The sequence below is a fragment of the Lonchura striata genome, chromosome 20 (genome assembly GCF_050655825.1).
Source record: "Lonchura striata isolate lonStrDom1 chromosome 20, ASM5065582v1, whole genome shotgun sequence".
Taxonomy (NCBI): domain Eukaryota; kingdom Metazoa; phylum Chordata; class Aves; order Passeriformes; family Estrildidae; genus Lonchura; species Lonchura striata.
The window spans coordinates 2016547-2040021 of NC_140722.1; the positions used below are offsets into that span (position 1 = coordinate 2016547).

Sequence of the window (23475 nt, forward strand, 5' to 3'; positions counted from 1 at the left end):
AGAGAAACAAGCACCACTGTGTAACATCTCTGTGGAGTGTCTGGACACCTCCTGTTGCCCTCTGGGAATCCCCACAGCCTCTGGCACTCACCTAAGGCCAGCACACAGGTCACAGGCAGCATCACGTCTCTCTTGGCTCCCTCTGGATTCAGCTCAAGCAGGGTTTCTTCAGAGCAAAGTGCTGGCCAGAGGCACGAAGCAGCTGCGTGGCTTCTTGTGGCTCCCGATACAACCTCGTCACAAGGCACCTTCTGTCCCACGGCTTGGGTTTCTGCAGCACGACTGCAGGGCTGGGAAGGTTGAACTGAGACCACAACGTCCCAGTCACATGCCCAGGGCTGGGCCCCTGTGACAGCTTAGGTTTTAGGCTCTGGCAGACCTTGGGCGAAAGGCTATCAGAACTTTTTGTTTCTCTTTCTTAGGGACGGTCACTTGATGGTGAAATGGCTTCTTCTCTGCATTATGAAATAGGGGGTTGTTTTGCAACCACAAACCCACAAGCTTGGTGGCTCAGCAGAATGAAATAGGAGGTAAGGAACTTGACTTCCTTTTTGGCCTTTTCCTGGGCTACAGTGTCTGTCTTTGCAGGAGGGACAGCAACACTTCCTACCTGTAGGTCTGGGTGCACCCCACAGGGTTGGTCCTGCTCCTCATCCATCCAGACCCCTCAGCCCCACACTGGAGCAAATGATGGTCCTTATTCCAGACAGCTGCTCCCTTCCACCCACTCCTGGAGCCAGGTGCATCTCAGCTGCATCTTCTCTGGGTTGGCCAGTGATGTAGGCAGAGCTCCCTTTGACAATAATGAAGAGCTAATGAAACAGGGAACGGATGAATCCTGGCACTGGGGCTGTGTGGGACACGTGCAGCTTGTCCAGGAGTCCTGCTCTGAAGGTGGCAGCGTTTGTAGCTCCCTGCCTTCCTGTGAGCTGCAGGCAGCACATCCTGATCCCTCTGCACCTGCAACCTCTGCCACAACTGGTCCCTGGAGGAAAAACAGGGAGTGCTCAGGGCTGGGTGGGTGGGGTTATATGTGTGCAAACCAGGGGAAAAAGGCAAAGCTATACTTCTTCCAGACCCTTTTCTTTCTTCCCCCTTTAGCCCTTTTGTTCTCCCTTGGAGATTCCATAGGCAAGGAGAAGTTTTGGCAGCAGGGTGCCCCATGGCCTTTTTCTGTTCTGGGCGCCTCTTCTGGCCCTCTCTCCTGTCTACCTGCCCTTTGCCTCCCCCAGCCTCAAGTGATTCTTGGCATTGACGACTTAGCATTTTAGCTTTTATATTTTTCATATATTTGTAATCCTGAAATTCTTTAGTGTATAACTCTAAACTCCATATTCAGTGTGAGATGCTGCTTTCCCATTTTGGGCAGACACAACAATTCCTCTCCAGGCCTGGCAATCAAGGACACCTCACTGTCTCAGGCCCCAAGAAATGTAAACAAAAGTGAATTGGGGGGAGCAAACTGGGGGTAAATGTCTTCATTAGCTGAAGCTGTAATTGGAAGATTAGCCCCCAATATGCAAATGGATCAAACTTATGAAAGTTATAGAAGTATAAAAACCTGTGAACCAAAATCGATTTTGGGTGTAGCCCCTGGGGGGCTTTGTCTGCCCAAAATGTACCTGAAGGCCCTTCAATGAATACAATTGCTTAATATGCCCTTAATTTTGTCTGGCCTCTGGTTTTAGGTAGCCCCAAAAAGGCATCAGCATCTCCTTGGAGAGCCTCCTTTCAACCCCACAGCCCCCAGTGGCCACACCAAACTACTCTGGCCTCACCAGTGCCCAGTGGAGAACAAGCCCTGGCCATTCTGTGGCTCTGGCTTGGCTCACACTGTCCAGGATGATGTTGGTGGCATTGCCATGGGCCCATCCATGGGCACACTGGAATCCTTGCTCCCCTCTCCAGGCCTTTTCTCACATCCCTCAGCCTGAGACCGACCTCTGGGTGCACATCCAGGGCATGGGACCATGGAAAGAGTTTTCCCCCCTCCATAACCGCTGTTAGGAGTTGCCTGATCCAGCAGCCTGAGAAAGAGGAGGCTGCCACAGCTCCAAGGCCCCAGGTCCAAGCAGTCATGGAGTCCCCAGAGGACAGGTGGAGTCACACACAGACACAGCCAGTCCCACAGGTCTGGACAGGCACAAGGGCCTCCCACAAACAGCACCAACAGGATGCACCTCTTACTGTATCCCTGCAAGCACATTTGAGCTTAAATACCAAAAACTTTAATGAACAATCTACCCCAGAGCCCCACCACCATAAACGGTTGTACAGGCAATAGGGAAAGATGTGGCTGGAGACAATTCCTCATCTCCACTTAAGCAGCTCCAAAGAACTCCCCTGTGATCTGGGCTTCACCCCCAGCTACAGCTACACCTCCCTCTACTGCCCAAAGGTGGCTCCTCGGCAACTGCATTGCCTACAAGACAAGTGAAATGGCTCCCTCTGACAGGAGTCAATATCCCCAGCATTCCTGATCCCAGCCAGTTTAGCTCTTTCTGCCATTGGACAGTCTCACCTCAGAATCACAGAATATGATGACTTGGAAGGGAGCCATCAGAATAATCGAGGCAAACTTTTGGCTACAGTGCAAATATGTGAATCAGTAGGTTCTTCTATTTTCAGCCCTGAAGGAAACCATTGTCACATAATATTTTCCTTTCAGTCATCTACCTTCCCCAGTTTAATTCTGTAGCCTCAAGTCACTGGCTAGAACAGAAGTATGTCCATACTAGGAACAAAATAGGGAAGAATAAAGAAATACAATCTGTTTCCAAACCTCACAAGAAAATATCACAAGAAACTACCCCTGCTGCAAAATCTAGCAACTGCTGCAGTGCTCCCAGTCAGCAAAGCAGACTCCAGCAATGATCTTCCACCTACTCATTGGTGGGACCACTGCATTCATAACACCTGATAGCCCGCAGGCCTTGGCTAGCGCTTCCCACCTGGATTCTCCCTGGCTGTCGGTGGAGGTCTTAATTACAAACTCTAAAGACACGCAGAAGCATCTTCAGACAAGCTAAGCATCTACCTGCCTGTTCACAAACCACCAGGTGAGCTTGCAGCCATGTCTCCCAGTGCCGAGGCCAGAGAGCAGCAAGGACCAGTCTGCAGCAGACCTCCCAGGAAAGTGACTTTAGAAATGTCAGGGCAGACTTCACAGCATTCTACACCTGTCTCTGCTGAAGAGAAGCAGCAAACTCAGGCTCCCAAGGCAAGCAGCATCAACCCACAGTTCACTGAAGTACAACCAAAATGTGACATGGTGCAACATTGACTATAATTTGTGCCACAGACATTTTGAGATTTTAACCATTAAGCTAAGCCACAAATTATTTTTTTACCTGTCACACAAATTTTAGAACTGTGATAAAAAAAAGCTAAAAACTTGGGAAATAATACCGTCCAAGAAGACAAGTGAGAAGACATTCCTAAGATTAAATTTTAGAAATATTTTATGTAAATGATATTTTTATCTTCTTTTTTTGGTTATACTTTAAACTATGCATTAATTCAAATACTGTGATAAATGCATCATCTTGAATTATAAAATAGTAAAATATTCTTGTTGAAAATATCAACAGGAAAATGTTTTTTCCATCTGAGTTGTTTCAGATTAGTTCAGAAAAATAAGAATTGATTCTTTCTTACAAGCAGGTTTTATTGATTTCTCAGTGAACATGCATTTTCCAAAAGAGAAAAAAAACAATTATAATGTCTGATTTGTTTTGGGTTCTACTTCCTCTTCTTGTGATCTGCCTATTTTTGCCTTTCATTTTCAGTTTCAATTTTACAAATTTTCCCTTAATTCTGAGAGCTAAGATGCTGGAGAATAACTATCTAATTAGATCCCTCCCTATCCCTCATCTCTGAACACCGGTGTTTGTCCTGGCCATGCTACCTCTGCAGAGAACTACAAGGAAGACTTTGCTCCAGACATGAAAAACTGTTCCAAACAGCCCAGGAGGTGCCTCAGCTTGCTCTGTCCACCTCTCAGCCCAGCACATGAGAAAAAGCAGGGAAGAGAAGGGTCAATTTTATTGCACCTATTGAGGGAAGAACTCGTTTTACTTACCTTCTGTCATGGTATAATCCCAGACAGCAATTACACACGATCCCTGGTGGGATGGTAGAGAGAATCAAATGGCCAAAGTGACAAAAAAGCCCCTTGCTGTTTGAGATACAGTCGTTTAATAAGGGAAGGGAAAGCTGCACATGGAAGAAAAGCAAACCACAGGATTTATTCCCTATGGCAGCAGCTCTGTGGTCACAGAGAGCAGGCACAGACTTTCCCAGGTATTTCCCAGGGAAGGCTGTGAGAGAAGCAGAGAAAAGAATGATCAAAACAATCCTTATCTCCCTTGCTGCTGCTGGGTGTTTGTGCCCATGTGGAATGTGTTCTGGAGATTGTTTACCCAAGGTGATTGCTTGATTGGATTCTGGTGATGGTGTTTGGATTCATTGATCAATTGGATCTACAGCTGTGTCCAGACTCTCAGGAGAGGGAGTCACAGGTTTTCGAGTTAGTAGTGAGTGAGAGCTCTTGCTAAGGGAATATAGTGTAATAGAAGTAGAATAGAATAGACTATGAGATACTAGAATAATAAAGTGTTATAAATGAGAGTTTATTTTAGCCAGATTAAAAATAAACATAATTTTATTAGCGGTCAAATTCTATCTAGCCAGCCACACGGAAAGGACAGAGCCGAGCCTGGGAATCGACCCTGGGTGTGCAACAAGGAGTCAGCCTCAGCAGAGGTTTTCCCCTATGCCCACACACCTCCATCTTGGCCCAAGTGGTTTTTCTAGGGAAAATTCCGCCTGAGGCCAAGATTTTAGCAATCAGTCCTTTCTTCTATTCGGAGTCCATATGTTAATAAGGATTTCTTTTTGGTGATGAGGAGAAAAAATTAAATGTTGAGCGTTTAAGGGAAGGCTTCATTCACATGGATCTGTCTGAGTATTTCCATGATATCCATCTTGGATGATCAGCACAGACGATCAGCACAGACATGGCCCATCTCCCGGCCGGGCCACATCCGTTTACTTTTAAATCAGTTTCCAATATACACCCAGTCTCACCTGCAAAAGGGGGGGGGGGGGGGGAGGGAGGAACTAATACAACGGGCATGATTTAACAAGCATCCAATATTACATATTTCATACAAGGAATGGCGCGAATTATATTTACTATACATAACATAAAACAATTGATCAGCCTTCTGAATCATGGAGTCAATGCTAATTATTACCCAGCTGGGGGCCTGCAGCAACAATTCCCCACCTCCCACTGTCAGGTTCAGCCATCCCCGGGACAGACTGGCTCCATCACAGTAACAGTGACTTGGGAAGACAAATGCCATTACCCAAACATCCCCTTCTCTCTTCCCTGGCCTTCCATGTGAACTCAATGCCATCCTCTGGCACAGCAGCAGCAGCTGTGTGTCCCACTGTCCCGCAGCTGGCCAGAGCTCCTGGCAGCACTGCAGGGCTCATCCCCCTCCCTGCAGAGGGGAAACACGGAGCAGAGGCCCATGGCTATCTGCAGTCCCACCACAGCTCTGAGGGTCACAGGGATGAGGATCTTGGAGGAATGGGAATCTGCCTGCAGAGGGGTCAAAGCAGTGGAGCACTGACGTGAGCACCATTGCACTCAGCAGAAAGATGAAAGAAGGAAGAATTGAGGAGGCTTCCCTGTAGAGGTGCCTCACTGCATCCCCTGAAATTTGTCCTACATTTGCCCCAAGTCACTGTGTCCTACAGGCTCCTTCTTCATACATTTCAAGTGGTCTCATGTCTTTGTGGTCTTTTTGCCTTCACTCTGCAGTCCACATAGCCTCTATGTGGTGTCCTTGTGAAGTCGTGTGGTCCCCACATGGTCTGTAACAGTCCATGGGGCTGATATTTGTCTTACGTGATCTCTACAGTGCAAGAGCTCTGCATATGGTCCCATGAGCCCTTTGATAGAGCCCTTTGGCCCAGGACAGTTCAGGTGCTTCTGCAGGCCAGTCTGAGGCAGGAGACCAGGACTTGATGGCCCTGGGCCCACAGCAGTGTCCCCACATATTCACATACTACATCCCTGTAGCCATATCCCCACGTATTCACATACTACATCCCTGTAGGTGTATCCCTACACATTTCCATATCCCTGTAGCGCTATCCCCACATGTGGGAAATGGATTTGTAGAGAGTTCTCAGGGCCTGACAGAAGGCTCACACAGTATGCATCCATATGCAAACTTTGAGATAAGAAATGCTGAATTAGAAATGCCATGGAATAGGTCAGATATTGTTGAGAGAGAAATGGAGCTAGGGAAATGTTTCAAAAGATGGCCTTGCAAATAAGACTGGATACTTTAGAGAAATAGAACTATGAAAGATGCAGGTTCCACAAGAAACTTCACAAGGAGTCATTTTAGATGCTTGGCTTTAAAGCATCTATAGCATGACTAAAGCTGATAGGCCAAGAAACATTTGTAGTGTTTTGTAATTAGGAAATAGTTGGCTTCTGATTGTGGTGGTGTGAATTATAGTATCTGTATTGTCTCATCCTTCTCATGAGACTGAAACTAGAATAAAAGTTTTTTAAACACCTCTCAGTTACCCCATCTCTAAATCGAAAAAAGTATTATCCAACATCCATGCATTCCCATACCCCATCCAGGTATCCACATTCCCATATCTCCGCTCTATAGGCAAGTTCCTGCCCCGGTCCTCCCCGCCGCCTTTCAAGTCTCCTTGCTGCTCGCCGCTATTTTTGGGAAAAAAAAAAAAAAAAAAAGAAGAAAAAAAAAAAAAAAAAAAAAAAAGAAAAAAGAAAAGCACATTTCCCCGAATGAGCGTGTGCAACGGGAAATCGAAACTCGGTCCGGGAGACGCGACCAGGGAGGCGGAGCAACGGGCGGAGCGGAGCTCCGAGCGCCAGCAGCGCGCTGCGGCACCGGGCAGCAGCAGCGGCTGCTCCAGCTGCTCCAGGAGTGGGCAGGGGTCCCCCGCAGTGCCCACCATGGCCCTCAAGCAGCCGAAGGCGTGAGTGGGTCTGGGGGCGCCTCTGGGTGTTTGTGGGGGGAGACAGGGCATGGCTGGAGTGTTCTGGGGGTCACAGGGGCCGTTGGTGGGGCAGGGGGCTCAAGGGGTGCTGGGGAGAACTGAAGGGTGACTGAGGGAGGTGGGGACTGCAGCGGTCAGGGCTCACAGGGAGGGTTTTTCACTGGGGGCTGCTGGATGTCTTGGTTTTAATTGGGAGAGAGATAATTTTCTCCCCAGAAGCTGCTCCAGTGCTGTGTTGGGGATTCAAAGTGAGAGCAACGTTTGTAACACGCTGAGTTGGAGCCCTGTTGAGCTCACTCCAAGTCAAGACTTTTCAGTGTCCCGTGCTCTGCCAGCAAGGGGGAGCATGGCCAGGAGACCCACCTCAAACCAGCCAGAGGGATATTCTGGACCACCGAACCTCTTGCCCAGTCCAGAAACTGGGAGGGGGTTGGCCAGGAGCCACCGATTGCTACTGGGGAACAGGCTGGGCATTGGTCAGTGGGTGATGAGCGACTTCTGGGCACTGCTGGTTTCTCTCAGGTTTTATTCTGTTCTCTCTCCTTCCCATTACTATTAATAGTAGTAGCAGCAGTAATGTCAATATATTTAGTCTTGTTTCAGTTATTTAACTATTCTTTACCATTTCTGGATTCTCTCCCCCATCTCACCAGAGCAGCAAGCAGCTGTGTGGGATTGAGTTCCCGGCTGGGGTTCAGGCACGACAGTCCTTGGTGCTCAACTGGGGCAAAAAGAGTTGAGATAACAAGAGATCTGAGCAGAGTGTGTTAAAACAAAGTTGTTGTGAGCATCTCTTGTATTTCTTTAACAGCTGTGGTCACAGTTTGGTCTCAGAGTTCCTGCCCATGCACTCACAGGTGCACTTTATAAAAACCCTTCCTGGTGCGTGCAATCCCGTGGGAATGTTCATCCTCCCTGGCTCTGGGCTAAGGTTATTATTCTGTTGTGGTTGGTAACACGGGAGAGAACGGCTGGAGCTGAATCGAAGCTGCCGGCTGTGCTCAGCATTGCCGTCCCCGCTGGGCTTCGGGAGCCATCCAGTGGGAACTGTCAATAATTACACCTTAGGCTTTTCTCCAGAGAGAGCCAAGCTATGAGACAAGTCTCCCAGCATAGTCTTCCCTTTCCCCTTCCCTTTCCCTTTCCCCTTCCCCTTCCCCTTCCCCTTCCCCTTCCCCTTCCCCTTCCCCTTCCCCTTCCCTTTCCCCTTCCCATTCCCTTTCCCCTTCCCTTTCCCCTTCCCTTCGCTGTACTCTGTGGTTACCCAAACCCTCAGGACAGTTTAACCCCTGCCCGCAGCTCACACCATAAAGCCACTTGCTGTTCCCAGTGGGGCAGAATCAAAAAGAAAAGGTAAAGCCTCTGAACTGACACAAGAACAGTTTAATGATTGAAACAAAACTAAATAGATTGATATTACTGCTGCTACTAATAGGAATGAAAAGGACAGAGAATGGAATAAAACCCAAGAGAAACCAGTAATGCCCAATAGTTGCTCATGCCCCACTGATCAATGTCCCACCCATCCCACAGCAGTGATCGGTGGCTCCTGGCCAAACCCCTCCCAGTACTGTGCTGGGCAGGAGATTCTGTGGTCCGAAATATCCCTCTGGCCACTTTGGGTTGGGTGTCCTGGCCATGCTCTCCCCTTGCTGGCAGAGCACAGGACACTGAAAAGTCTTGACTGGGCTCCAACTCAAACCTCAGTGTGCAGCTAACACTGTTCTCATGCTAAATCCTGAATGTAGCCCTGGACACACTTCTGGGAAGAATATTAACTCTATCCCAGGCAAAACCAATGCACTGGAGCATCCCAGGAAGAGATAGGGCTTTGGGGAAGTGTACTTGTCATGCTTGGAGGTGGTTGTTTCAGTGTGTCCTGGAAGGAGATGGGGTCCTTGACCCTTTCCAAGGAGAGGCACATCCCGTGGGATCCAAGGAGAACATGGGCATCTTGGTTACAGAGCCTCCCCCACACCTTCTCTCCCTCTCTCTGCTTTACAGGGAGACCTTCTGCCAGCGGGCACCCAGCTTCCTTGACTACCTGCACAGCATCCTGCAGAAGTACCCGGACGGAGGGCAGATCCTCAAGGTCAGATGCCCATCACCCATCCGGGATCTCCTGCCCAGCGGGGCAGCGTTACCACAGGCAGTGCGACTGGTCCCTGTCCAGCCCAGGGCCTTGGTGCCCAGCTGGGAGAGAGGGTTGATGCTGTTCTCAGGGCCTGGAGGGCCCAGGTGACCGGGCACTGATCTCTAATTCCAGGAGCTGGTGCAGAATGCAGACGATGCCGGCGCTAAGGAGGTCGTGTTTGTGTCTGATGAGCGGGAATTCAACATCACCAGAGGGGGCCTGGAGGGCACCCAGGGTGAGAGGCACTGTGGGCACCGGGAGAAACGGGATAAAGCCCTCGGGGGGCACTGGCTGCTGCTGGGAGGGACTGGGGGAACTGGAACTGGTGAGGGGTTCTGGCATGTGCTGGGAGCACTGAGGGCACTGGGAGGACTCAGTGCTACTGAGGGGAGTTTTGTGGGACTGGAGCTTGTGGGAACACTGAGTGTGAATGACAATTCCCATGCCATGTCCCAACTCCCCCCTTACCCACGGATGGTGCTGACCACCAGGCCCAGCTCTCTTGGCCTACAACGATGCCGTGATGTCGCCCCGGGACTGGACAGGGATTCAGCGCCCAGGGGTGTCACACAAGCGGGAGGATCCTCGCAGCGTGGGGCGCTTTGGCTTGGGCTTCACCTCTGTCTACCACCTCACCGGTGAGTGGCACTGGGAGCCCCAGCTGGGACTGAACTGGGGATGTGGGTTTACTGAAGGCACCAAACTACAGGTGCTGGGGAGAACTGGGGGGCACTGGGGGTGTGCAAAATGGAGAGCTGTGTACAAAGTGAGGAAACCTGAACCTGGAAACCTGAAGCATTAGGAGGCTGGAGGGAGGCTGGCTGGCAATGGAGAGCAGGGCTAGGGGGACAAACTGAGGGAGGACTGCTGAGTTGGGATTAAGCTTTGGATGGTGGGAGGCACCGTGGGGATAAACTTGGGGCCATTGGGTGGGCATCTGGGGCTATGATGTCTTGGGATGATCTGGGAAGGCAGTGGTGTCCATGTCATCTTGGCCTTACGGTTCCCTTGTCTCCAGACCTACCAGGTGTGCTGAGCCCCCCATACTTGGGGGTGCTGGACCCCGAATGCCAGGTGCTGCCTGGTGCTGGCAAGCGCTGGGACGTCTCTGAAGCCCAGGACCTTCCTGGCCTTTTTGAGCCCTTCTGGGCTGGGCTGGAAGCTGTGGGACAGCACCGTGCTTCAGCCCAGGGCACCCTCTTCCGCTTCCCCCTTCGCCGGCAGCCCTCAGAAATCGCTGCAGGGGTCTCCAATGCTGAGCGCATCTGCAGCCTCATGCAGACTTTCCTCACAGAGGCCCCTCTTGCCCTCCTCTTCCTCCGCCATGTCCGTCGTGTGGCCCTGCACCGTGTGGGCCCTGATGGGGTCCAGACACTCATGGGAACACTTGTGGCATCCCCTCAGCCTCTCCCTGTCCCAGTGCCGTTGGGGGGTGAGGGGCTGAGTCTGGCGTGGTGCCTGGTGGCCCTGCACAGGGATGGGGTTGGTACTGGCAGCGAGTGGCTGGTGGCCACGGGCAGGGCCACTGAGGGGCCAGTTGTGGATCTGGGCAGACGGCTGGGGTGCTGCCCTGAGCTGAGCCTGGCACACCCCCTCCAGGGGTCCTGCCAAGGGCGGCTCTGCTGCTTCCTGCCACTGCCAGTCACTGATGAGACGGCCACAGGGCTGCCCGTCCATGCCAGTGCTCCCTTTGCCCTCTCCGATGATCGCCGCCATCTCCGCTGGCCCCAGGAGGGTGAGGAGGGTGAGGAAGATGCCCGCTGGAATGCTCTTCTGCTGCTCGACCTCCTGCCCCGGGTCTACAGCCACTTGGCATCCGTGGCCATGGTGCTGCCTGGTGCAGATGCCTACAGCTTGTGGCCAGACCCCGAGCGCACGCCGAGCTCTGGCCGGATCCACAGCCTGGTGACCCGTGTGTGCCAGGAGCTGGCGGCTGCCCCCGTCCTGCTGCCGGCCGCAGACGGGGCGGCAGGGCGGCTGCGGGCCCTCGAGGCTGTGCTGCTGCCAGAGGCTGCAGGCGATGCAGCCACACGGCAGGCGATCCAGGCCTTGCTGGTGGCAGCTGGGGAGACCGTGGCTGAGGTCCCACCCCACGTGTGGAGAGCGCTGACTTTGGGAATGCCCAAGGGTCTGCGGGAGGCCACAGCGGGATGTGTACGGGAGGTGCTGCGGCACCACGGGGCCGCGGAGCTCCCGGCTGCCGGCCGCCTCTGCCTGCTGCGCTACGTGGCCGGGGATGGCTGCCACGCTGAGCTCCGGGGCCTCCCCCTCCTGCCTCGCGCCGATGGAACCTTCGTGGCCTTTGGAACTGTGTCAGCCGTTGTCTACGTGGACACATCCGACTGCCCCAGGTGAGCCCACAGCCCCCAGCAGTTCCGTTCCTTGCAGAGTGGGCAGCACAGCCAGTTGCCCGCAGTGACAGCTCTTGCTCTTGAATTGGGAATGGGACGCACGGCCAAACCTGGATATTTGGCCCTGGATATTTGGACTCCTCACTGCCCTCCTTCTCTCACCTAGTGTCACCAAGTGGGAGCTTAGGCAGGTGCCCAGAAAGCTGCTCCCCATTACGCTTCTGGTCCCCCAGCACATCTGTTTGTTCCCACAGGGAGCTCCTGCCTGGCTTGGCTGGGTCCTTCCTGCCCTCAGACCTGGAGCCAGACTTGGACAGCCTCCTGCGGGGCATTGCCAAGGAGGGTAAGAGATAGGAGTCTCTGGACCACTTTTACATCCCCTGCTTGCCCCCCCTAAATCCCAACATCCCCAGGCAACCTTGTACACCTTGGGTTCCTCTGCAGCCCCTGTACCTCCCTGTCTCTCTGGAGATCCATGTCCTTGTTGTTCTTCCCACATTCCTCTGTCCCCTCTGTGCTCCCTTGGGTCCTGGGTCTCACTGTGTTCCTCATCTGAAGATCTCTGTGCTCCCCAATACTGGTTCCCCTAACACCTTTTTACTTCCCCCATCTCTTCCTTATATCCCCACCCATCTGGGCTTTCTGGGTTCTCTGTGCTCCTACTAAGGGTATCCACCATCCCTTCAGAGCCCAGGTCCTCCCACATCCCCCATAGGGGCCACTCATCCCCTGCAGTTCTTTTTCCCCCATCCTGTGTCTCCCTCCCTGCCAGGTCCCAGGTCCCACAGGTTTCTAGTCCAGCCTCTGCCTCTCATACACAGGTCTCTTCCCCAACCTGGTTCTGCTGGATCCAGCCGTGACTGTACAGACCCTGCGCTTGGCTCTGCCCCCCACCTGGACATCCCAGTCTTCGACCCCAGTGACCTGGTGCCCAGCCCAAGGCCCCCCCCAGCCCCCAGCCTCCTGGTTCCCAGCCCTATGGCAATTTCTGGCCCACCACATAGAAGACCTGGGCGCTCTGGAGAGGCTCCCTCTCATAGCTCTGTCCTCACTGGATGCCCCCACTGTCCGTCTGGCTCCACTGATACCTGAATCCAGTCTTATCTTCCAGGCATGGGAAGACCAGCTCCTGCCACTTGCTGTGGCCTCTGTGCTGGAGATTCTGGGTTGCCCTGTGGTGCCACCAAGCATGTGGCACCGCTCCCTGTCCCGCTATGTCCTGCCTCCATCCCCCCTCAATGCCCTGCGGGCCCTGGGTAGGCAGGGGCCTGCAGCACTGGCCTCCCGCATGGCTTCGCTTCCTGATGCAGATGTGGTCATCCTCCGTCTCTATCTGGCAGACGTCCCATCCCTGAGCAAGCAGGACATGGCCACTCTGGCTGCTCTGCCCCTCTTTCTGCCACTGCCCTGCTTGGCCACCCCACAGCCCACGGAGCTGGTGGCAGCCGCTGCCACCCCGGCGCTGGAGCCAGAGCTGGAGCTGCCCCAAGGTGTGGTGCTGCCAGAGGCCATGTTGCGGTGCCGGGATGAAGTTGACCGGCGGCTACTCGAGAGGCTCCAGAGGCCCCTCATCAGTGCAGCCTGTGTGATGCTGAAGGCCATCAGAGCCGTGGCCCAAGGTGCATATGCGGGGAGAGCGGCTGAGACACAGGCTCTTATGCTCTGGGTACTGCAGCACGGAGACACTGTTTTTGCACAGAGCCCCCCGCTCCAGCAGGCCTGCAGCAAGCTGGCCTTCCTGGAGACCCCTGATGGCCTCGCATGCCCGCAAGACCTCTACGACCCCTGTGACAGCACCTTGCAGGCCCTGCTGGCACCCGAGCGCTTTCCTCCTGCTGCCTTCCACAATCCATCTGTCCTCCGTGCCTTGAGGACCGTGGGCTTGCGGCATGGTCAGGGGTGCCTGCTGCCCTCAGACATCCTGGAAGCTGCAGCAAAAGTCAGTCAGGGCGGCACGGCAGCTTTGGACAGGGCTGAGGCACTGATCACAGTCTGCAACCAGCCCAAGGCACTGGATGGCTTCAGCGCTGCAGAGCTCAGGCAGCTCCAGGCCCTGCCATGGGTACCTCACTCCAAGTGCACAGGAGAGCCTGGGCAGCCCTTCCTGCCCCCCAGAGAGCTGCGATCCATGCAGTACCAATCCCTGGTGGGGCTTGCCATGCCCCTGACTGATGCCTTTGTGCCTGAGGCAGAGAAGTTGGGGCTGAGCCAGACCCCACCATTGGAGAGAGTGTGGGAGCAGCTGAGAAAGCTGGCGGGGCGCAGGGACATGGAAGAGGTGGGTCCCGCTCTCCAGCCCATCTACTGGCACATGCAGGAAAACCTGAAGGCCTTTGGGACTGCCCCAGATGGTGCTGTTGTGTGGACTGAGTCTGGGTTTGTCTGGCCACATGATGCTGTACTGGGCTATCCTGAGAAGCTGGAGCTGGGGCTGCTGGTGCCCCGGGTGCCCCCTGACTTCCTGCCCTACAGCTGCCTCTTCAGGGCTTGGGGGGTGGCGGAAGGGGTGAGTGAGGAGAGGGCAGTGTCAGCCCTGTGCTCCCTGGGGCAGGACATAGACAGGCGCAGCTCCAGAGCGGGCACTGCCACAGAGTTGCAGGTGGTTGTAGCAGTCCTGGAGTGGCTGAAGGGACGGGGCCACCAGGGCAAGGGCACTGTGCCAGTTCCTGTGAGGATCCCGCAGGGCTTGGGCTTTGCCCTCCGTCCAGCTGCCTCTGCCGTGTACCTGGACATGGAGCTGGAGGAAGAGGAGGATGTTCAAGAGGTGGTGCATGAGGCAGTGCCTTCCAGCACAGCCATGTTCCTGGGCACGGAGCGTCTCAGTACACGGGTGCTGGGCCCGGAGCCATTCACAGCCTGTGGCCCCTCGGAGCCCATCACCCTACGCCTCCGCAACATCCTCCAGGAGTACGGCGAGGAGGGCGACCTCTTCACGGAGATGGTCCAGAATGCAGAGGATGCCGGCGCTACTGTATGCCGCTTCCTCCTGGACCTACGGTGCCACAGAACGGTCACGTCTGGGCTGCTAGACCCAGGCATGGCTGCCTGCCATGGCCCAGCCCTCTGGGCCTACAACAATGCCCTGTTCTCAGAGGATGACCTCCAGAACATCACCCGGATTGGGGCTGCCACAAAGGAGCGCCAGGCAGGCCAGATTGGGCGCTTTGGTCTGGGCTTCAGCTCTGTCTACCGTGTCACAGATGTGCCAGCAGTGCTGAGCTGGGAGACACTGCTCATCTTTGATCCCAATGGCACCCATCTGAGCAAGCACATCCCCAGGGCCGGGTCTCCTGGCATCCGCCTGGACTTCTCTAGCCGGCCACGCATTCTCCGTGTCTTTGCTGAGCAGTTCCAGCCCTACCACGGTATCTTTGGTTGCTGCCTGCCTGAGCCAGGACCCTTTCCAGGGAGCCTTTTCCGCTTGCCTTTTCGCACTGAAGAGGAAGCTGTAACATCGCAGATTTGCTCTGAGGCCTTTGGTACAGAGCGCATCCAGTCCCTTGGGACTGCTTTCCTTGGCTCTAACAGGCTCCTGCTGCTCTTTCTGAAGAACGTGAGGGAGCTGTCTCTGGAGATGCTGCCAGACACAGCCACTTCTGCAGAGGATACCATGCCTTTGGCCATACTGCAGCGAAAGGAGATCCGAGGCTTGGAGTCCCCTGGGGATCCCCCAAGTTGGGCAGCCATTGAGCAGATCCTCCTCTGTGAGGAGGAATCCAGGACAGTGTGGCACTACCTAGTTTTGGTGTGTCAGGGTGATGGGGAGTTGCTGGAACTGTTTCACCAGAACACACAGGCAGGACTCCATCCTCCACTTCCCATGGCTGGTGTGGCCCTTCCTCTTGCCCCTGCCAAAGATGGCAAGTGGGTGCCACATCTGGATGCTGAGAAGGGGCAAGTTTTCTGCCACCTTCCCATGCCTGTCATCTCAGGGCTGCCAGTCCACCTGCATGGGGCCTTCAGCATCCTCTCAAATCGCAAGGGGCTGTGGGACACGGCGGAGCGGGGCAAGTGGAACCGGGTGCTGCTCCACAATGCCGTGCCGGTGGCCTGGCTGCGGGCACTGGACCATCTCCGTGCCATGCACGAGGCAGGTGACTTGAAGAACTATGAGTATCATCTCTTCTGGCCAGACATTAGCACTGCCCGTTACCCCTTTACAGAGGCTGTGACTGGTTTCTACCAGGCTGTGGCAGCTAGGAGTGGCCCAAGGCTCTTTTCCGATGGCCACTCCTGGTGCTCACTGCAGGACGCCTGCTTCCTGCACCAGACTGTGGAGAGACACCCTAAGCTGGGTACTGTGGCGCAGCGAGTCTTTGCCATCACCGTGCCCCATCCCCTGTTGGCTGTGGCCTTGCCTGGGAAGGTGCAGGAGGGCCTTGGGAAGGCACTGGATGCTGGAACCTATGACTGGAAGCGCTTTCTCTGTGAGCTTGTGCTTCCAAACTTGGAAAATCTCCCTGACATTGACCGAAACCTGCTGCTGCTCCATGCGCTGGATATGTCTCATGAGGATGTGGACAAAGTGCTGCAGACAGTGCCCTGCATCCCTGCCACCCCTCATGGCCACCTACAGTTTATCAATCACCTGGTGCATCCCAGAGGTCGTGCTGCCCCTTTATACAGCCCTGAGGATGGGCGCTTCCCCACTGGGCATGCCTTCCTGGAGAGACTAAGCCAACTGGAGAGGCTGGGCATGGTGAAGAACACCGTAGCCTTGCCAGAGCTGCTGGAGAGGGCAAAGACCGTGCAGCTTCTCTGGACCAAGAATGTTGCCCAGGGCTGCCAGAGGGCTGCCTGCATCCTCGAGTTACTTCAGGATGCAGTGAAGAAGAGAACAAACGACACCCTGCAGGCCACTTTCCAGACTGTGCCCTTCCTCCCTGCTGTACTGCACAATGGCGAGTCTGTGCTGCTGCCAGCTGCCCAGCTCTACCATCACCTCCATGACCCACTAGTGGGACTCACCAAGCCCATCTTGGCTCCTAAAATGCTGGGGAAAAACTTCAGCCTCTCCGAGGAGGTAGCATCCTTCTTGGGGCTGGACCGGCAGATACCATCAGCTCAGGTCCTTGAGCAGCTGCGGGCACTCAGACATTTCTCCAACACTCTCCCTTTGGAGACCCTGCAGTACAGCACCAACTGCTGCTACAAGCACCTGAACATGATGCTCCGGGAACATCACTCCAGCTGGGATGAGGTAGCTTCTGCAGTGGACTCCAGAGAGCCCTTCATCTTGATGGGCTCCTGCTTTGTGCCAGTCACAGCTGTGGCTGAGAAACTGTCATTTGAGGCTGCTCCATACCTTCATCAGCTGCAAGAGCAGTACAAGCCCTACAGAGAGCTCTGGGAGTGTGTGGGGCTGCGCCACACATTCACCTGGGATGATTATGCCCAAGTGCTCTGCACCCTGGCAAAGACACATGCTGGAAAGCCACTGCCGGCCACGGAGCTGGATCTGGCCCTGCGGCTGGTGTCTTGTGGCTTGATGGAAGATGGCACCCAGCCAGATGCCTGCCACACCCAGCAACCCTTTCTGCCTGATGAGGAGGGCATTTTGCACCCATGGTACAAGCTCTACTTCAATGATGCACCATGGATGCCGTTGGACAGAGATGTCCTGCTGTGTCATAAACAGCTGTCCCGAGATGCAGCTCTGCGCTGTGGGGTGGCCACCATACGCCACCGAGCACTGGAGAGGAGTGAACTCATCACTGATCACCTGAGCCTCTGGGCACAGCCATTTGGTGCCCATGAAGATTTGCCAACACGACTGAAGAACATCTTGAAGGAGTACTCTGAGTCCGCTCCTGATATGCTCAAGGAGATGCTCCAGAATGCAGATGATGCTGGTGCGGGGCTCGTGCACTTCGTGTGGGACCGCCGGCAGCACCCAGCAAAGGCCACTTTTAGTGAGAAATGGAACATCCTGCAGGGCCCTGCCCTCTGCATCTACAACGACCGCCCCTTCCAGGAGCACGACATTGAGGGTATTCAGCATCTGGGGGTGGGTGGCAAGCAAGGCCGGCAGGATGTCACAGGCAAATATGGCCTTGGCTTCAACACTGTCTACCACTTTACTGACTGCCCAGCTTTCCTGACTGCAGACAGTACCCTGTGTGTCTCTGATCCCCATCTCTACTACGTGCCCACAGCCACAACTGCAAAGCCTGGTAGCATGTTTGCTGTTGACACTGACTTCAAGAAAAATTTTCCAGACGTTTATGACACCTTCCTACCATCCTTCTTCAACCTGAAACAGGGCGTCCTTTTCCGGCTGCCGCTCCGCACTGCAGGTGAGGCTGCCAAGTCCAGGGTGTCTGACATGGTTGTGCGAGACCAAGACCTCAAGGACATGGAAGAAACACTGGCTAAGGAAGGTGAGGACTTGGTGCTCTTCCTCCGGCATGTCAACACCATCATCTTCTCTGAGATCCCCCCAGCTGGGAAAGAGTTGGTGCAGAAGCTGCGGGTGAGCACGGAGGTCACGGAGGAAGATGCAAAGTTGAGACAGGATTTTCAAGCAAGATTAAGCAAAGCCGTGGATGGGAACAGCCCGACCTCTCTCTCCTATACCATGAAAGTCAAAAGTAGCATGGCTAAGACCACAAGTTTGTGGAGGGTGATTGCCCAAATTGGGGTGCAAGGTGGAGCTGAGGAGTCTCCAGTGCTTAAATGGCTGCCCTATGGGGCTGTGGCTGCCTGCGTGGAGCCTCTGAACCAAGTCACGGGCAGAGCCTTCTGCACCCTCCCACTGCCCTTGATCACTGGGCTGCCTGTGCACATCAATGCTAACTTCTCTGTAGATGCGGCCAGGTGCAGTCTCCACTGGGACAAAGGCGGCACAGGGGCAGCCTGGAATGACTTCTTGCTCCGGCGCTTGGTGGCTCCACTGTACTGTTACTTTCTCTCCAGGCAGTGGAAAGCCCTGGAGCAAGAAAAGCTCCAGTACAGGTCCCTGGAACTCTGCCAGCAGCACCTGGACTCCCACTTGCTCCAGTTTTTCCCTGTTATGAAAAGGGTGTTACCTATCTTCCAAGGCATGGTGAGAGAGGTCTACAAGCACATCAGTCATGCACGCCTGCCCCTGGTGCCTGTGTACCACAGGAAGTCATCTGTCATGGTGAGAATAACATGGGCATCTCCAGGTGGAGGGGACATACTAACAGAGCCGTACTTCCTCAAGGAGAAGCCTCAGCCAGAAGTCCAGGAAGTGCTGCAGCAACTGAACATGAAATTGGTTCCAGCATTCACCCACCTGCAGCAGATCCACGAGGGGTTCATTGAAGCCCAGGTGAATGCTGTGGTCTTAGGGCCAGCCTCTCTCCGGTGCTTCCTCAAGGCCCTGGCTCTGCCTGTGCCCTGCAGGCTGGCTGAGACACCCCTGAGGACCCCAGAGAGCTGCCTCTACCTGCTGCAATACTTAACAGGATGGAATAGGCACTCCCAAGGTACTCACAGGGAGGGGGACAAGGCAGACCTGGAAGGCCTGCCCTTGCTGGCCACAGAAGATGGTCTTCTGAATGCTTTCAGCATCCACCACCCTGTCTTCAAGAACTCCTTTGCCCACCTCTTCCCCAAGCACAGCCACCGTTTTGCCCAAAAGTGTATTCCTGAATGGATCCCACCTTACTTTGTGAAGGAGCTTGACCTCCCAGAGGCCACACCACTCATCCAGGAGGCATTGGGTCAGCTGGAGTGGATCAGAGAGGGGGAAAAGTGGCTCGTGGGGCTGTGGACCTTCTTTGAGAAGATGGTCCACCCTAGGACCTCAGAGGTGGACATGAAGTCATTAATGAATCATCTCCAGAATATGGCAGTGCTGCCTACTCAGAGGAGTAAGACAGACGCGAAACACCTACTGCCACTATCGTCTCTCTCCAAGGTTCTTTTTGAGTGTCACTCTAAAGTGGAAAAGGTGCTGCACAAACTGGGCATCCCTGTGCTCCAGCAGTCCTTGCTTCCCTGGAGTTTTGCTTACCATTGCCTGAAGCCAAGGACACTGCAGGTCAAAGATCCCAGGGCTGTAGTGGCTCATCTGGCAGACACAAGAGCTGATCTGTGCTGGGGGGATTTAGGGGAGCAGGACGTGTCAGCCCTGCTAAGGTTTTTCAAGGATGGAAAGCTGGATTCATGTGCACTGGAGCAGCTCCAGTATCTGCCTCTCTTCCAGAAGTTTGGGGGGGGCTACGTAGCTGTGGCTCCCTACCGCAAGGTGCTGTTTCTCTGCAGACAGTACCTGCTAGTGCCCTCGAGTGCCCAAACCCTGTACGAGTTGGACAAAGACATGCTGCTTCTCACACCAAGCCTGGACCACAAATGGCTGGCCAAGCCTTTGAAGTGGGAGTTCACCAGTGACCAAGAGCTCTTTGTGACTGTGGTACTTCCCCGGCTGGCCCAGCTCACACAGCAAGACCTCCTGGAAGCGGTACGCTTGTTCTTTTTCCTGAAACCCAGCTGTTCCACTCAGAGCATGGACGCTATTGTGGCAGCTTTTCAGAAGGTGGCCTTTATACCAGATGCCCATGGAACACTGCGCCTGGCCTCCTACTTCTACCATGACATGCCCTTCTTCCACACCCTGCGGCTCCAAAACCGCTTTGTGCCTAAGTCTTTCTTTAATAAGCTACCTTTGAACTGCAAAGAAATTGTGGATTTCTTCCTTATGGCAGGTGTCCGCACCAGCCTCTCTGTAGAGGATTTTGTGGCACTGGCTGAGGAGATAGAGCATGAAGCCACTGAGGCTACGTGCCATGCTGCAGAACTGCTGGAGCGACAGCAGGAGATGCTCAAGCAACTTGCAGTCTTGTTGGAAAATCCTGAGTCAATGTGTTTCCTGAGGAAAATTGCCTCAATCCAATTCCTGCCTCCACTGGATATCCCCCCAAACTTGATGAACCTCCACCCTCCTTTTGCAGGCTGCACTAAGGCCGTGGCTCTGAAAGGCAGCATTTCCTACTGCAAAAATGTGGCTGAGCTCCTGTGGACATCAGCCACCCTCCTGCCAGAATCCCTTGAACTTGAGGAGAAGTCCCTGAAGACCATGGAAGTCCTTGTAGAGATACCCACTGCCCTGGTGGTGGCCAACCTGGAGCATGTGTGCAGGGCAGCCTGCTCGACACAACTGCAGGTAAGCACACGGGCCAGAGTGCTCCATAGCATGTACAGCTTCCTGCAGACCCATCTGAAGGAGGTGGACGCAGAGCACCTGGCTGAGCTGCCTGTGGTGCTGGCCAAGTCACAGGACATGGCCAGGCCATGGCAGGTGGTGACAGCACTCCCGGACGAGGCTGACTTTTACCCCTACCTCCTCACGCCTCACCCCCACGTGGCTGCCTTTGGGGATCTCCTGCAACACCTTGGCGTCGTCCTGGTCCCCACACTGACTCACTACACCCGTGTCCTGGCCCAAATCTACCAGGAGAGCCATGGCACTGGAAGCCTTTCCAGTAGCCAGAAGAAGACAGTCCTGGTGGCTACACGGCATTTCTTCCAGCTGCTGCGGGAGGAACCAGAGCCCCCCGATTGCTCTGCTGTGGCTGAGCTGTACCTGCTGAGCACTGCTGACTGCCTGGAGGCATCCCACAGACTGTGCTTCAATGACTGTGTGTCCTCAGAGACCTCTCAGGCCCTAGAGAAGACCTTTGTGTTCATGACTGCGCTGCCAGTGTCTGGGTGTAATGTCAGGTGGCTGCTGCAAAGGCTGCCAGCACACCTGCGGCCACGGGCGCTCTCAGAGGTGACAGAGAAGCAGCTGGAGGAGGGTAGTCCTCAGCCATGTCGTTACGGCTCTCAGTGCACTGTGCAGAGGCGTCTCCAGATGCTGCTGGTATCCCCGTGGTTTAGGCTGGGGCTGGAGTCCCTGCTCCATTGGCAAACCCCCAAGGCAATGATGGGAATGGAGGGGGATGGTGGCTTTGCAGTGGAACAGGTGAAAGTGCAGTGCTGCAAGGACATCTGCACTGTGCTGGTGCACAGAGGGGCAAAGGTGGAGGGCAGCTCCCAGTCACAAGTTATCCATGTGTGCCTGTCTGGTGGTGCTCAGCGGCTCTTCTACATCCAGCATGCAGACATGGTGCTGAACCGGCAGCAACTGAGGGTCGTGGAGACACTGGCACAGGAGATCAATAACATCCTGGGTGGGCAGCTGGAGGCACGTGCTTTGTCTGTGCTGCGTGAAATGCTGGTCTGCCAGGAGCCACAGGACGTGGCCTTGGTTCTGGAGGAGAACAATGTGGCACTGGTGCGTACTGCACCAGAGCCAGAGAAAAGGCTGCAGGAGGAGGCTGAAGCTGATCCATGGAAGGATCCCAGCTTGCCAACCTTGAGGCCTCTGCTTGGTGTCAGGGGGCCAAAGGTGTCAGTCCCATACAAACCTGGGAATGCTGCCCAGCACCACAGACAGGGAGGCTGTGGCTCCTGGCTGAGCAGCCAGGAGCTCATGGGCCTGACTCCATCCGTCCCCGAGGCCCTGCGTTGGCTGTGTCAGGCCACGAGTGACCTGCAGGCAGCCCGCAATGACATCCAGCACTGCTGCCCCAACTGGGTGCTCTTCAAAGTGCACCAGGCCCTGGAGAAGGCACTGGTGGCGGCCGTACTTTGCCGTGGTGAAGCTTTTGCGGGCCATAGGGGGCTGATGGGTATGGCCAAAAGGCTGGAGGTGGAGGAGCCGGAGCTGAGTGGCCTTGTCCTGGACATGCAGTGGCTGTGTGACTGTGGTATGGACGGCAAGGCCACACAGTACCCGAGTTACCATCCCTTTCCTGTGACCCCCAGTGAGGCCTTCCCCAGTGTGGATGAGGAGGAGGTCCTGAAGCGGGCACAAAAAGTGCTGGTAACACTGAAGGACCATGTGGGCAGAAAGTGACAGGTCCCTACCAAGGCGCACAGCACCTGGGCCAAAGGACCATCAGGTGCCCATCAGAGACCCAGCATGGACCTGTTGTGGACTCGCCGTGGACTTGCCACAAACCTGCCACAGGCCATTCCAGACTGTCCAGCCCTGGCAGGGGAGTTTAGGTGGCAGACCAGGGCCCAGACCACTGGACATCACAGAGTTGCCTGTGACATTGGCATGTCTTGAGTGTGCAGTAAATAAAGTGCAAAATAAATGCTGCAATGCTGGAAGACCCTTCACTGACAGTGGAGTCAGGGACATGAAGAAGTCATGGGCAATAGGTGTGGAAAAGGTAGAGGGGTTGATGAGGGAGTTTGGAGAACTGTGTTTGGTCAATTTTGGCTAGCCAGGTGCTCACTGAGCCACTCCATTACTTCCCCTCTTTGACTGAAAAGGAAAAGAAAATGTGATAAAAATCCCACAGGTCAGGGAGATCACTCACCAATTACTGTCACAGTGAAAACAGACTCACCTTGGGGAAATTAATTTATTTTAGAACTAATTAAACAGAGTAGGAAAATGAGAAATAAGAATAATACTAAAACCACCTCCCCCTACCCTCCCTTCTTCCCAGACTCAGCTTTATTTCCAACTCTTTTACCTCCTCACCTTGAGCAGTGTGCAAGATGGGGAATGTGGATTGCTGTCAGCTCATAACACTTGTCTCTGCTGCTCCTTTCTCCTCACAGGTTCCCCTCTCCATGGGAGACAGTACTGCACCAACTTTTCCAATGTGGGTCCTTCCCACAGGCCGTGGTTCTCTAAGAACTGCTCCAGCAAGGTGCCTTTCCATGGGGTACAGTCCTTCAGGAACAGACTGCTCGTAGTGTTCTGCCAGCTCCTGCATGGACTCCTCTCCACAGAGCATAGCCCCTGCCAGGAGCCCGCTCGAGCGTGGCCTTCTTCCAGGCTGCAGATCCCTTCAGGGCATCCCCACCCGCTGTGCTGTGGGCTCCTCACATGGGATGCACTGGGGATCTGTTCCTCTACTCACCTACACGGGCTATGGGTCAAAATCCACTGTTGCTCTCACA

At 54.6% G+C, this 23475-nt stretch overlaps 2 protein-coding genes across 3 annotated transcripts in view; one reads left to right on the forward strand and one right to left on the reverse strand.

Moving 5' to 3' along the window:
- Positions 1-6896, reverse strand: part of LOC110480277 (osteoclast-associated immunoglobulin-like receptor) — a 20524-nt gene extending 13628 nt beyond the window's left edge. Inside the window, exons 1-2 of one of the 2 annotated variants that reach the window (XM_085557905.1) lie at positions 4082-6896; positions 92-985 (exon numbers count right to left, since the gene is read on the reverse strand). In XM_085557905.1, the coding sequence (XP_085414031.1) occupies positions 92-122 (31 nt within the window). In that variant the 5' untranslated portion in view covers positions 123-985; positions 4082-6896. Of the gene's footprint in view, positions 1-91 lie in introns of both variants that reach the window. The other variant, XM_085557906.1, reaches the window with a different exon arrangement.
- Positions 6886-22663, forward strand: LOC110480276 (sacsin-like). The gene is made up of 7 exons (XM_031506566.3): positions 6886-7038; positions 9064-9151; positions 9326-9428; positions 9685-9831; positions 10212-11544; positions 11799-11887; positions 12366-22663. Exons 1-7 carry the CDS (start codon positions 7016-7018, stop codon positions 22409-22411), a joined length of 11829 nt encoding a protein of 3942 aa, XP_031362426.3. The 5' UTR covers positions 6886-7015; the 3' UTR covers positions 22412-22663.
- The last annotated feature ends 812 nt before the right edge of the window (positions 22664-23475 follow it).